Here is a 13,902-nt window from a genome sequence, read left to right as displayed (position 1 = left end):
GCAAGGCCCTTGCCTGCAGCCCTCTTGAGAGGCCTGAGCCAGCGACTGGTTCACTAGCCTCCGACGCAGCTGGTCAATATGCTGGCAAATGACTCACCCATCTTCCAGGACCACCTCATAAGAGAGTGGTCCCGACACCTTAACAACCATGGCTGCCACCCACAAAGCCCCTTGCCCGTAATTCCAGTCCAAACCCGGTCAGCCACTTGCAAATTCTGAGGTGCCTTTGGCTGAGCAGAGTCCAAGGCAACCTGGTTGGGGTGCAGCCTGTCCAGCTTGGTGATCAAATGTCGGCCCCATCTGAGTTTGGCAGGGCTTCTGCTGTGGCGGTACAGGAGTTGTGCATTGGCAGAGTAGAAAATCTGCCAATCTGTGGTGCCAATCCCCTGTGACAATCCATTTTAGTGATTCCTTGGTTGTGCGGACCATGCGTTCTGCTTGGCCATTTGAGGCAGGGTGAAAGGGAGCCGACATGGCATGCCATATTATATTTGCCCTGAGGAAAGACTGGAATTCAGAAATGGTAAACTGAGCCCCATTATCAGAGACTAACATATCTGGAAGTCCATGTGTTGCAAAGATTCTGCACAGTTCCTGGATGGTCCTGGCTGTAGTCATAGTAGGGACTGGTGCGACCTCTAACCATTTAGAATGGCTATCTACCACTATTAGAAACAGCTGTCCCTTAAAGGACCTGGCAAAATTGATGTGGATTCTTGACCATGGTGTGTGTGTGTGTGTCCTCCCATCAATGGACAGGGGCTTGCAACATCTCCGGTCTGGATTGCTGGCATGTGTAGCAACCATGTATTTGATCCTCGATGGCTTTATCTAGCCCTGGCCACCAAAGGTAGCTCCTTGCAAGTGCCTTCATCTGGACTATTCCTGAATGAACCTCGTCTAGAGACTCTAGGACCTGGGCCTTAAAGAGCTCGGGATTATGATACTACTTCCCCAAAGGATACATCCCTTATGAGCTAAAAGCTCATCTTTTCTCTTGAAGAAACTCTGAAATTCTGGCCCTGGACATTTGTCTATCCATCCTGTGTGTACCCAGTTTAGCACACGACTCAGCATTTTGTCAGCTGCTGTCTCAGCAGCTATGTCCCCAGCGTGAAGGGGAGATTCCGGCAAATCCTGGATAGCCAGAATGTGTGCAGCCGGAACTGGATCTGGCTCCACATGTGGCAGGGGCAACATGCTCAGGCTGTCTGCATGGCACATTTCCTTGCCCAGTTTGTGAATCATCCAGCTGTAGGCTGACAGGAAGATAGACCACCTCAGCTTTTGAGGAGACAGAATCTGAGGTATCTGTTTTTTTGTGGTGAACAACCCTAGGAATGACTTGTAGTCCATGAAGACCATGAACTGGCGGCCATACAAGTAGTCATGGAACTTTTTAACTCCGGCCACAATGGCCAGAGCCTCTTTGTCAATTTGCACGTAGTTGTGCTCTGCGGATGATAGGGTCCTGGAGTAATTCACAATGCGCTTCTGCCTCCCATCAGCCATTAAGTGGCTTAACACAACCCCACCCCCATACGGGGATGCATCACATGCAATGCAGACAGGCAGCTGCTCATTGAAATGAGTGAGAAATGAGTTCGACAACAGCAGTGATTTGACAGCTTGGAAGCTATTCTCGTGGACACTGGTCCACTGCCACTGAGCTTGTCTATCCAAGAGCTGGTGTAATGGCTCTGCCACTGCGGCCTTCAAAAGACCTAGGAAAAAATTCAAAAGGCCTAGGAAAGCCTGAAGCTCTCTCTTTGACTTCAGCCTTGGAGCCTGCTGGATTGCTTTTAATATGCAGTGGCAGTTCATTTGCAGTTCAGAATCGGCAATCTGCACATTGATGGCAGCCTCTGCAGCCCATGCATCTAAGGACTGGAACTGTCTTCCCAGCTGACTGCGGTCCCTTCTCTGGGTGCTTTCATAGCTGGTCAACTTCGTAGTCTGAGTCGGTGTCTTCCATCTGCTCTGCATCCTCGGGGTGGACGGCTTCGGTGCTTGGTGCACTTTTGGAGGACCGCAGCACTTTAATGGCCCCTCCGGCAGCTTCATCCGCCATGATCTCCTTTAAGGCCTCTTGTAGTGAGAGAGTCTCCTTGGCGAACATTTTTTGTTGGAGCTCTTGATTCCAGAGTCCGCAGACTAAGCAGTCTTGTAATCTCTCCTCCAAATTTGAGAAATTGCAGAATCAGGACACTTGATGAAGAGCAGCAATGAATTCTGTTGCAGACTCGCCAGGTTGTTGCTCCTGCTGCTCGAAAGCGTGCCTCCACACTATAACGGATAATTTGGGCTCGAAGTGGTCTCGGAGCTTTTTTTTCAAGTCCGCGTAGGTGACTGACTCAAGTGGTGCCAGGGCAACCAGGTTCTCTGTAATGTTGAAGGTGGCAGGGCCGCACACGCAGATGAGTGTCGTGGCCTTCAATCCATCTTCGGTGACCTGCTTGGTGCAGAGGTAATTTTCGATGCGGGAGATGTAGGATGCCCATCTCTCCTGGTGAGTTACGCCGAATTCTTAGAGCTTCCCAACCTTCGCCATGGTGGTTTGTTTTTTTGTTCAATGCCTTGCGCTGCTGGCTTCTGTGTAGGCCTAGGATGGATCTTTAGGGTGTGGTGGTCTCCAGTGTGGCTTGCTGACAGACTGAGGGGGGGAACATAGTTCTCTGTGCTGACCTCATCCCCTAGTGATTTCAAGCTCTCTCAATGAAGCAGCACATCTCACATTCGTTGCCATTGTTGTATCTTCAGTTCTTTAGGCATTAAATGAGGTAGAGTGTTGAATCAGCAACAAGTTTATTAGAACAGAAGCAGCCCTAAAGGCTGCTGCACAGCTATTTATACAGTTAACCTCTAGGTGGCAACCAATAGGTTTAAAGTAACAGTTTCCTGCCCCAAACCTCCTTATCAGCTTGGAGACAGCCAGTCTGGCTTTCAGTAACAGCAACTGTTAAACAATACAGTAATGTACCTCAGACATTAAGTCTGTATTAAGCAAGTGAGTTAAAACCGTTGTGATCAATACATTACAGATTGTTTGGTCTGTCTTGCTGCTGCTTATTCTCTAAGCCTCATTCTATATCACAAAAAACTTGTCTCAAAAGCTCATTGTGAACAGTTTAAACGCAGCTGGCATACATTGATCTCCTTTTATGTAAAAACAGAAGAAGATGCAATGCTCCTCTATGGGTTTTTTTATAACAAATTTTAGTGTTTTCCAGTTTAGCATCCAAATATTTAGAAAGCAATGTAGTGACTGGTAAGCAATAGTTCAATAACAAAAAAAATCGTACATATCTCAGGTTACATTATCAAAAATTCCTTCTCCTGGTCTCCTCCATTTCTGGGGTAATTATAAATAGTCCTTTAGAGGAGGCTAGTTTTTTAAACAAGAGTCAATAAGTATTCAGCTCCACAGTTCTTAAAAGCTAATTTCACCTCCCAGCTGTTTCAGCTTTTTATCTTTAGATAGTACCAAGGACAACTCTAGGTTATGAACAGATCCCTTTATCAAAGATATTCACTTGCTGTACCAAGTTTCACCACAAGATGTCCCCGATAGCATTTAAAATCCTTTTCAAAAAAACCTAGTTTTTTTCCAGTTTAAGTTCTTTTTCGTCTCTTTTTTTCCAAGTAGATAAGATAGCAAGTCCTCATAAAAATAGCAACTTTTTGAGTTGTCAAATATAAAAAAAATGCAGATCCAATTATTTAATATATTTTCAGGGCTTTATTTCCCCTATGTAGTCAGATGCCGCCATTTTAGAGGGTGGAGGAAAAAAACTTTCACTTCCCTCTCTCCTCACAGGGGGAAGCAGTTTCAAAAAGCTTTTTAAAGGAAAAAAAACTTGGGATAGAAAGAAGGTAAGGTCTCACCCAGTTCCTCCGCAGTGCTTTCAAGTGCTTAGTTGTAAATTTGGCTTCAGCTGGAAACAGCATAAGTGATGGGCCACATAAATGGCCGATCTTTTCCCCGTCAGTTAGAAGAGCTGCTCTGGATCAAACAGAAGGGCTACTGCCCTTCCACAATCAGTCGGAGGTCTTCTTCACACTCATCGCCCCTCCAGGGTGACTTTCAACCCTTTGCAGGGTCCCCCGGTGGGAGAAAACCAGGCGGCGGAGGGAGCAATTGCTCCATACATCCGCCAGCACTGCGATTTCAAACTGGAAGCCATTCCTTTATGGTTTTTGATGGTGGAAGAATGTCTTCTTAATCAAATGTTGTCAGTTTGTGAGACTAAGGAAGCATATCTTCTGTACTGCTGTTCTTCTCTCTAGGACAGCATCTTCCCAGAGATATGGACAGTATTCTTCACCTGGGGTTCTAGGCAGCCTTACACACTAGTTTTGTTCCAGGCCAGAGATAGGGAGTTGGTAGAGTCCATATTCTATTTCTTTTAATTGCTATACTTGCTTTTCTGTCTAGGCTACTATGTTTTGTCATTATGTTTTTAACATTTTCATTGATGTTGTAAGCCAACCAGAGTCTTCCAAGGTCAGCTGATATAGAAAGTGAGGTTTATGAATATATATATTAAAAAAAAAAATGAAAAAGCCACAAATATTTAAGACACACTACTTATTCAAAATTCATCCTATTAATAATCCAAATTCAAGTTCTGAGGGTTTTTTTCCAAAACTTACAGTATTATTTTTGTTATAATTCAGCCATAAATGTTCTTCCTTACAGAAGAATGCTAGGGACAAAAAAAAAAACTGCTTCATCTCTGTAGTGTTTAATAGGCATCATTTGCATCTAACCACAGCATGATATGCAAATAGAATGAGGGCAGCTGTACAATTTTATTTTGATCATATTCAATCATTGATTTAATACAGAAATGAAAGAGTAGCAAAATAATAATCTTTGTGTTTTCTTTCTTCTGATATGTTTACTAGAAACTTGAAAAGTTAACCAACCACATACGGTATAATCAAGGTTTTATATCTGTTGCAACCAGTTTCAGGATCTATTTTCACTCTAGTCCAGTAAGAAGATGAAGAGAATCAGAGAGGTACACCAATGTTTAATAGAACAGCTATCCCTGTTACTAAGCAACTATCCTTTCTATCCCACAAGACAGATATCAGGGCATCTGAGGCTTTCTCACACCCCCATGAATGAAAAAGGTCAGACACAATTGCCTTTGCAATCCTCATAAAGCCAGCATGTACTCTTCTGTTTTGCACAAATAGCCATAGTCTGCTTCTTGCAACATCATGTCTTGAGCACCTGAAGGAAAGGTATTTTCAAATAAGCAAACAAATATTGTTGCCATGCAAACTACATGGATGTGTTAATGAACTGACTGGGAATTGGTCCAAAGTCAAAAGTGCACCCTTAATAAAAGATATTATTATGATACAATAAGACAACTTAAAAAAAACAGCCTAGCTGAATAGATTTTATTATGCTTATCACAATTACAGAGACATATAGGTGAACTTTATGTCTTAATGAAATAGGAGAAATAGCAGCTCTTTTTACTGGATTTTTCTCCTAAAATTATTTCATTAAAGTAAGAATTCTAATAAGATGTTTTATGTATAATCCTGTATTTGGAGCAGAGTAACTGCAGTATTGCATAATGGTGTATTGTACCTTATATAATAGGATTTTACAATTTAAGTGATATAATACAAATGCCAAAGGATTACTAGAAAATTGACTTTACTCTCAGAGTTTTGTGTTGGTGCTGTTGACCTATTTAAATAATTCCAGTGATGCCACAAAATATGTCTGTCTCCAGAGCACATACGCAAACAGGTATATTGCAAAGTGTCAACATTGCTTGTGAATTAGTTCTTTAGCAGTATGCATTATGCACTTAAAATAAATAAAACATAATAAGGCAAGTGTTACAAGTTAACATTTCCCTTATTTCTAATATCCATTTAACACAGCTATGGATTGAGTTATGTAACTTAAAGATATATAATTTCACTCTTCATCAACTTAAGAAAGAAAATGCACAAATAAGATGTTAAAAATTGGTCAAATGGTAGATATCGAACAACCTTGCCTAATGCAATCCCAAGCAAATCTTTAAAAAAAAAAATCACTGGATTCAGATATGCTAGTAGTCCAAGGGAAATGAGGATAGGATTTCTGCCTATTGTTCAGGTAAAGCAGTGTTTCTGGCAATTTTAAGATGTGGGGACTTCAGTTCCCATATTTTCCCAGTCAGCATGCTGGAGCTAACCTTAAATTGCTAAGGTTAAGAAATACAGGGGCAAAGGCTAAACTGCAATAACAGAAGCTTTAAAAAAAAACAACATTGTTCTGAATCCAGTATCTATTAGCTATTGGCCCACCAATGGCATAAGGGTAGGACAGAAAAGCATGAAACGTTATCCCACAGGAGGTCCAAATCTCTCTATTAGCCTACCTAAAAGTAGCTGTCAGCTGTCTTATCGGCTGCAAAATGGATTTATTTAGCAGCAGAGTGTGCGGATATTTCAGCAGTGAGATCTGTACAAACTGTTGAAAGCAAAAAGAGCAAAAAAGACAGGAATGTGATCCCTGAACTGAAGAAATAATTTCAACAGCAGACTTTCAGGGTCCACAAAATTCTACAAATAGTTCCGTATAGAATAACATGGAACATTCTTTTCTGTGACCTTTTAAAATTAAGAATAGGCCAGTAGGGTTTGGATAAATTGCTCTAATATTTAATATTTATATTATTTAGATGGCAATTTATATGCTTTCACATAATACTGCTTGTAAACTATCAATCTAGTTGACAAACCTATCAACATAGTAATCATTTAAAATGCTAAGTTTATTAACCAAATCATCAAACAGTAAAATTATATTTAATAAATTATTTTATATACATTCTAATTTTTAGTAGAATGTCTTGACTTGTTTCCAAGAGAAAGTGAGAGTAGACAAGAAGCTTTAGCAGAGAGATTCTTGAAAAACTCTAGGAATGATGAGTTTAATTGAACCACAAAGTGATAAACTGGAATAGGGCTTAATAAAATTTGAACTCAATAAATTTGCAGATGACACCAAGCTGGCAGGAATAGCCAGCACTCCAGTATATAGGCTTAAGATACAGAAGGATCTTGACAGACTTGAATATTGGGTGCTACCTAACAAAATGAAATTCAATTGTGAAAAAAGTAAGGTTCTATACTTAGGCAAGAAAAACCAAATGCACAGGTAAAGTATAGGTCAGTGATCGCGAACCTTTTAGAGACCGAGTGCCCAAAAACTGGCCCCACCCCCACTCTACCCCCCTGCCCTGCCCCTGCTCTGCCCCCCATCCCCTGCCCCGCCTGCCCACAGGACCACTCACCGCCTCCAGGGCCCACTGCAGATCACCCAGGCAACCCAACAGTGCTATGGCAGCCACACCCTCTGCCCACGCCCTGCAGCATCAACTGCATGATGGGATGGGAGGGCAGAGTCTTGTCTATACTACCTGGCTGCCATGTCCTTGGCTGCAATGCTCCATGTGGACCATGCTTGGGGGTGACTCTCCTTCAGGGGGGGCTGCTGAAGAAGAGGAGGTCACGGGGGGAGGCAAGGCTGGGGCAACGGCACATGTGCCCACAGAGAGGGCTCCGAGTACCACCTCTGGCACCTGTGCCATAGGTTTGCCACCACTGGTATAGGTAGTACTTTGCTCAATAGTAGTAACTGTGAAAGGGATCTCAGAGTCCTAATGGACAATCACTTAAATATGAGCCAGAAGTGTGCTGCAGCTGTCAAAAAAGCCAACACAGTGCTGGGCTGCATTAACAGAGGGATAGAATCAAGATCACATGAAGAATTAATACCACTTTATAATGCCTTGGAATACTACATCCAGTTTTGGTCACCAGATTTAAAAAAGATGTTGAGACTCTAGAAAGAGTAGAGAGAAGAGCAACAAAGATGATCAGGGGACTGGAGGCTAAAACATATAAGGAATGATTGCTAGAATTGGGTATATCTAGTTTAATGAACAGAAGGACAAGGGGGGACATGATAGCAGTGTTCCAATATCTCAGGGGCTGCCACAAAGAAGAGGGAGTCAAGCTATTTTCCAAAGCACCTGAAGGCAGGACAAGAAGCAATGGATGGAAACTAATCAAGGAGAGAAGCAACCTAGAACTAAGGAGAAACTTCCTGACAGTTAGAACAATTAACCAGTGGAACAACCTGCCTCCAGAAGCAGTGAATGCTCCAACACTGGAAGTTTTTAAGAAGAAACTGGATAGCCATTTGTCTGAAATAGTATAGGGTTTCCTACCTGAGCATGGGTTGGACTAGAAGACTTCCAACATGTCTTCCAACTCTGTTATTCTATTCTGTTCTGTTCTGTTCTGTTCTACTCTACTCTACTCTACTCTACTCTACTCTACTCTACTCTACTCTACTCTACTCTACTCTATTCTATTCTATTCTATTCTATCTATTCTACTCGCAGCCACCAGCCTGCTTCCATGTACGTACACACACAGAGACACATATGATTCATCCTTGCTACATTTGCTTTCTGTGAGGAAAAAGAATGAGGAGAGCCCTGGCACATTGGCAACAAGAGGGAGTGAAGAAGTGCCAGGAGATAGGAAAATTGAGAGTTTCTGCCAATGGGGAATCCTCGTCCCCCTCCCCATCACAGACCAAATTGAATTTCTTATGCAGCAAAGTTCAGTCAACTGGTTCAGTTCCGCAACATTGTACAGGTAGTCCTTGACTTATTATAGTTCATTTAATGACCATTCAAAGTTACAACATCATTGAAAAAAGTGACCTATGACCATTTTTCACACTAACAATCATTGCAGATTCCCGTGGTCATGGGATCCAAATTCAGATGATTGGCAACTGATTCATATTTATGATGGTTGCAATGTCCTAGGATCATGTGATCACCTTTTGTAACCTTCTGACAAGCAAAGTTAATGGAGAAGCCAAATTCATTTAATAACCGTGTTACTAACTTAACAACTGCAGTAATTCACGTAACAACTGAAGCAAGAAATGTTGTAAAATGGGGCAAAATTCACTTAACAACTGTTGCACTTAGCAACAGAAATTTTAGGACAAAATTATGATCATAAGTCGAGGACTACCTATAGAGGAATCTAGGGATGGATATTTAGTTTCACTTTGTAGGGGGGAGGAATGGAAAGCATTAAGAGGTTGGAATAGTGGAATGGATCCTAAGGAAATACAGGATTTGCTGGTTCAACACAGCAACATTTTATTGTAGACAGCATTTGGATTGAATTATTTCTCAATTATACAGTGTTGCCATAATAGTCGTGGAGAGGGAAAGAGAGATGCACACAAAACATAGAAGCAATAGCAACTGTACCATAAAAATTGTGTGGCTAGATGAATTCTTATACTTCAATTAATCTTTCTTTTTTTCCTTTTTTTGCCCCCTTTTTTTCCTTCACTGAGCAATTTAATAGCCTGGGCATTCTTTTAAATGTTGTTTTAAAACAATGAGAAGAAAAACTGCAATTTATTTTATGTATCGCAAAAAGCAGAGAATGACAGAAACAATCTTCATTTAAGGTGCTGGCAGCCATGGCTACTAATCTTTCAAGTGCTACTAGATTTTTCCTTGTACAGGATATGAAAAAGAGGAGGGTATTTCCTTCCCCCCCCACACACAAGATTAAAGAATCACTGTGGTTTAAAGGCTTAATTTGATGGCATTTGTACTGGAAGAGCTCAGAGGTTTCCAGCTCTTAGTGCAATTGGATGCAGCATTAGAGTTTTTTATGAAAAAAAAGGGGGCTCCTGGGTAGATGTGATCTATCCTTGGAGATGTGTTGTGACATGAAGCTGTAAAACTATCGGTATTTCTTCAGTGCCTGGCAGAATTCTCTGCTCTTGGGAGGGCCAGAAGCGGGAATCCTTCAGTACATGAATCCAGGCTATTGTCCTGTGCACACTTTGTTTTAAAAAAGTATCACAACGCATACTGTTACTTATTCAGATGCAGGAGCTCCTTCCATCACGCAAGACAGCCCATTCAAGTCACATGCCAGAGGTCTCCTCAGAATGGGCTGCCGCAGCTGCTTCAAATCTGCTGTCTAACATAAGAAGCAGTTTGACCAAGCTGACAGCAGTCAGCCTCCCAGCCTCTGTTGAAGACAAGGAAAAGATCTGGGATCCAAGCACTATGTTTGCCGAGGAGCTATGGCTTGACAATGACAAAGCTTGTGCTGTGGTTCACAAATCAAAGCAAGGACGAAAGCGCCAAGAACTCCTGGCAGTAGCCTTGGGGGTTAAGATGGGAGTGAAAGGGGCACTCTTCTGGCAACCACTGAAACTCTTTGCCTATTCACAGATCACCTCCTTGGTCAGAAGAGCAGCACTGACTCAGAACGACAACCATTTCAACTATGAAAAAGCACACAATTTTAAGGTAAGGACCTTTATGCTGTAGACCCTTTTTTGCATTGAAAGCTTACCTATCTTTTACTTAATCTACCAAGTTATTTTCCTGCTTCCTGAGTGTTGATGTTCCTGGGTGACTTCTTTTTGAGGTGAATAAGATTTATTTAACATAGTTAAAAAATACTGGCTGGCTTAGAAATGCAAGGGTAGGGCTCCAACAAAAGACGGGGAATCTAATTAGAGTTGATCTTGCTGAAACAGACATTTTTCCTCCTTGTGACTCACTGAAAGGGGAAGCAATCATACAGCTTCTTATGTGAAACAAAGTCTCATTAATTCAGTAAGAACTCAGTACTGTATTTTCAAATATAAACCCGATAAGATTTGACTCAAAACTGCAACTTTATGTTTTGAAAGTATGTTTCTCTGATTCATGATTATTTATGATGTGTAAATAATTAATAACCAAATGATTATGCCAGATTTTTACCTACCTATTAAAGTAGTCCTTACATTCACCATTCGTATCAAATGCAGAGAACATGAAATTGTGGCACACATAAAGAATGGCCTGTTGTTAGTTTTACTGGAATCCATGCAGCCAGATCTGTTGCAATACAGGAAAGCTTCCTCACTCTGAGTTTACATTTAGAAAGAGTCATTTTCCCATTCAGGCAGTGTTTGGGATGACGTGCGTATGTAAGAAAGGTGACTCATTTTCTAGTACTTGGCTTCCAAGCATCTGGATCTGTGTCTGTAATGGGAACAGCTGCATCCATTTCAGAATGAGACATTATCCAGTTACTGCAGTTAAAGGTATCTGAATTCTTGATGAGAATAAATGAAGAGAAACCCACAGTTATCATCAAGTTTGGGAACACATTCTGTGACACCTCATTTATTGGACATGAAGTTATGGTTGTGCTAATCACTGCCTTAAAAATAGCTCTAGAATTCTGAATGTAAAGAACTCCTGTTTGAATATATGCATTTTATTTTGAACAAATACTGAGCAATAAATATTCAAACATCATCCCTGTATTAATGTACTGCAGCAGGGGTGTCAAACTGCTGGCCCCTGGCCAGCATCACAAGGAAACCATGCCCATCCCATTGGGGAAAAAGCTCTGATATGTCACATGACATCACGTGACGTCGCGAGTTTGACATGTCTGTACTATAGTAAAGAAAAACAAAAATCTATTGCAAGAGGAGTTGTTAAATTGACAATTTACTTCTTCAAGGGACAGATAGTAACTACTATAGACCATATCCAAGAACAAACATAATGTGTTCAAACCGTATTCTTTCTACATATATCTGTAGGCACATTTCCATAGTAGGTTACTGCATTTTTTTTACACTTATAGTCATTTAAATTAGTACACCCCATATAAAGATTTTTTAAATTTTTTCAATGTGTGTGGACATATGAATATTTTATCTTAATTCAAACAGTATAACCTATGAAAATTACTTTGCAATGATTTATTCAAAAAAAATGAACAGATGCATCATTTTCTTCCATGACAAGCCTTTTAAATGGATTTTTAAATTATTTAGCAAAATATTTCGTTTATAAAATGGTTCATTTTTGAAAGAGTGATTTTGAATTGTGTACAAATACTGAGTAGTAACATTAAAACATTATCCTAATACTTTTAAGTTGAAGGATGTAAAAATACTTAAATGTTTCAAATATCTGCGTCATTGCTTTTTCAAAGAGAAAAAAGGACAATCCTTTGTAAAAAAAAATTGTTTAAAGCATACTTAATTCTTATAAATTTCCCCATCATTTTTTTTATGAAAAATGATTTCATTTTAGCTGGAAAAATATTTTCTCATGACTTAGGACATATTTTCCACATTGACCTCCACATTCTTTCTTCCATCTTTGAAATTCTCTTGTTTGGTCTCTGATTTAAAACTGGATGTGTGCCCAAAACTTTTTATTTATTCACTCTAGCTGTTTAGCATACCCTTTTGCTTCCTATTTAAAAATTTAAGCAAATTTAAGCAATAAACCAAATGATGTCTTTTATAAACCTTAAATGAGTAGCCTGAAAATTGGATATTTTTTTGCCACTATATGAAGTTTAAAAATGTGAAATGGCCATATAGCTATTACCTAGTAGAAGAAATGTCTGTTTTAAATCATATATATATAATTTGAAAAAATTAAGACATTTTTCCACAATGTAACATTTACCTATTTACTCACCTTGAGTAAACTCATTATATATATGAGACCCAGTTTGATTTAATGGTTAAGGTACCAAGCTAATATCCAGGGGACCCACTTTAGGCTCAAAAGCCACCTCAGGCTTACAGGGCTGTTGTTAGAAAAAGAGGAACAGGAAAAATTATTGTGTTTGTTCGCTGTCTTGGATTATAAAATATAATATAAGTATAATTAACATTAACATATAAAGACAAATTATATAATAAGTTGCCTTTGTATACAGAGTTTAACCAAAGTGGTACTCAATTCGTTTAGTTTAAAAAAAGATTTACAAATACAACAGAAATTGAAAAGCAAAAGCTGAGTCAGCCATGAGTCCTGTAAGGATCTAAATTATATACACCCAACCCACTAAAGTTATCAAGAGTCTTAAATTGAATTTCGGAATAGATCACTAATAGCTCTTGGTAAAAATATATTAAAATACTATGATACTCATTGCAGATGAGATCATAATGTTCCAAGTTGTGAGAATGTCCTCTGGAGACAGAAGAAAGAGCTATAGACTGGGCAATAGTCAGGTGAGGGAATAGGGCATGGTAAATATCTCAGAGTGGACCATTTCCTAGGTTCTTGGACTATAAAAGGGAAGGGGAAGAGATGTATTTTCAGACTTGCAAGATAATGTAATAGTAATAGTAGTAAAGTTGGAAGGGACCTTGGAGGTCATCTAGTCCAACCCCCTGCTCGGGCAGGAAACCCTACACCATTTCGGACAAATGGCTGTCCAGTCTCTTCTTAAAAACTTCCAGTGTTGGAGCATTTACTGCTTCTGGAGGCAGGCTGTTCCACTGATTAATTGTTCTCACTGTCAGGAAGTTTCTCCTTAGTTCTAGGTTGCTTCTCTCCTTGATTAGTTTCCACCCGTTGCTTCTTGTCCCGCCTTCAGGTGCTTTGAAAAATAGCTTAATTCCCTCTTCTTTGTGGCAGCTCCTGAGGTATTGGAATACTGCTATCATGTCCCCCCTTGTCCTTCTCTTCGTTAAACTAGACCTACCCAATTCTCGCAACCGTTCCTTATATGTTTTAGCCTCCAGTCCCCTAAGCATCTTTGTTGCTCTTCTCTGTACTCTTTCTAGAGTCTCAACATCTTTTTTACATCGTGGTGACCAAAACTGGATGCAGTATTCCAAGTGTGGCCTTACCAAGGCATTGAAGAGTGGTATTAATACTTCACGTAATGTAAACTAACAATAAAAATAGAGCTAATATTTCTGGGTGTGTTTTTTGTCTAGATTAGCTGACAAAGTTGACAAAGAAATGGCTCCATGGACAGCTCAACCTGATTACAAATTGA

The 13,902-nt window shown here is 40.1% G+C and overlaps 1 protein-coding gene across 7 annotated transcripts in view; it reads left to right on the top strand.

Moving 5' to 3' along the window:
* CHN2 (chimerin 2) overlaps positions 1-13,902 on the top strand; it is a 151,314-nt gene that overhangs the window by 114,784 nt on the left and 22,628 nt on the right. For all 7 annotated transcript variants that reach the window (XM_039341982.1, XM_039341976.1, XM_039341980.1 and 4 more), the window contains one exon: positions 10,314-10,391. In XM_039341982.1, the coding sequence (XP_039197916.1) occupies positions 10,314-10,391 (78 nt within the window). The remainder of the gene's footprint in view (positions 1-10,313; positions 10,392-13,902) is intronic.

Source organism: Crotalus tigris, unplaced genomic scaffold, assembly GCF_016545835.1.
Source record: "Crotalus tigris isolate CLP2741 ecotype Arizona unplaced genomic scaffold, ASM1654583v1 scf7180000017774.6281472, whole genome shotgun sequence".
NCBI classification, from domain to species: domain Eukaryota; kingdom Metazoa; phylum Chordata; class Lepidosauria; order Squamata; family Viperidae; genus Crotalus; species Crotalus tigris.
Note: the sequence above shows the minus strand (reverse complement) of the source record. Positions and strands in the feature narration are given on the sequence as shown.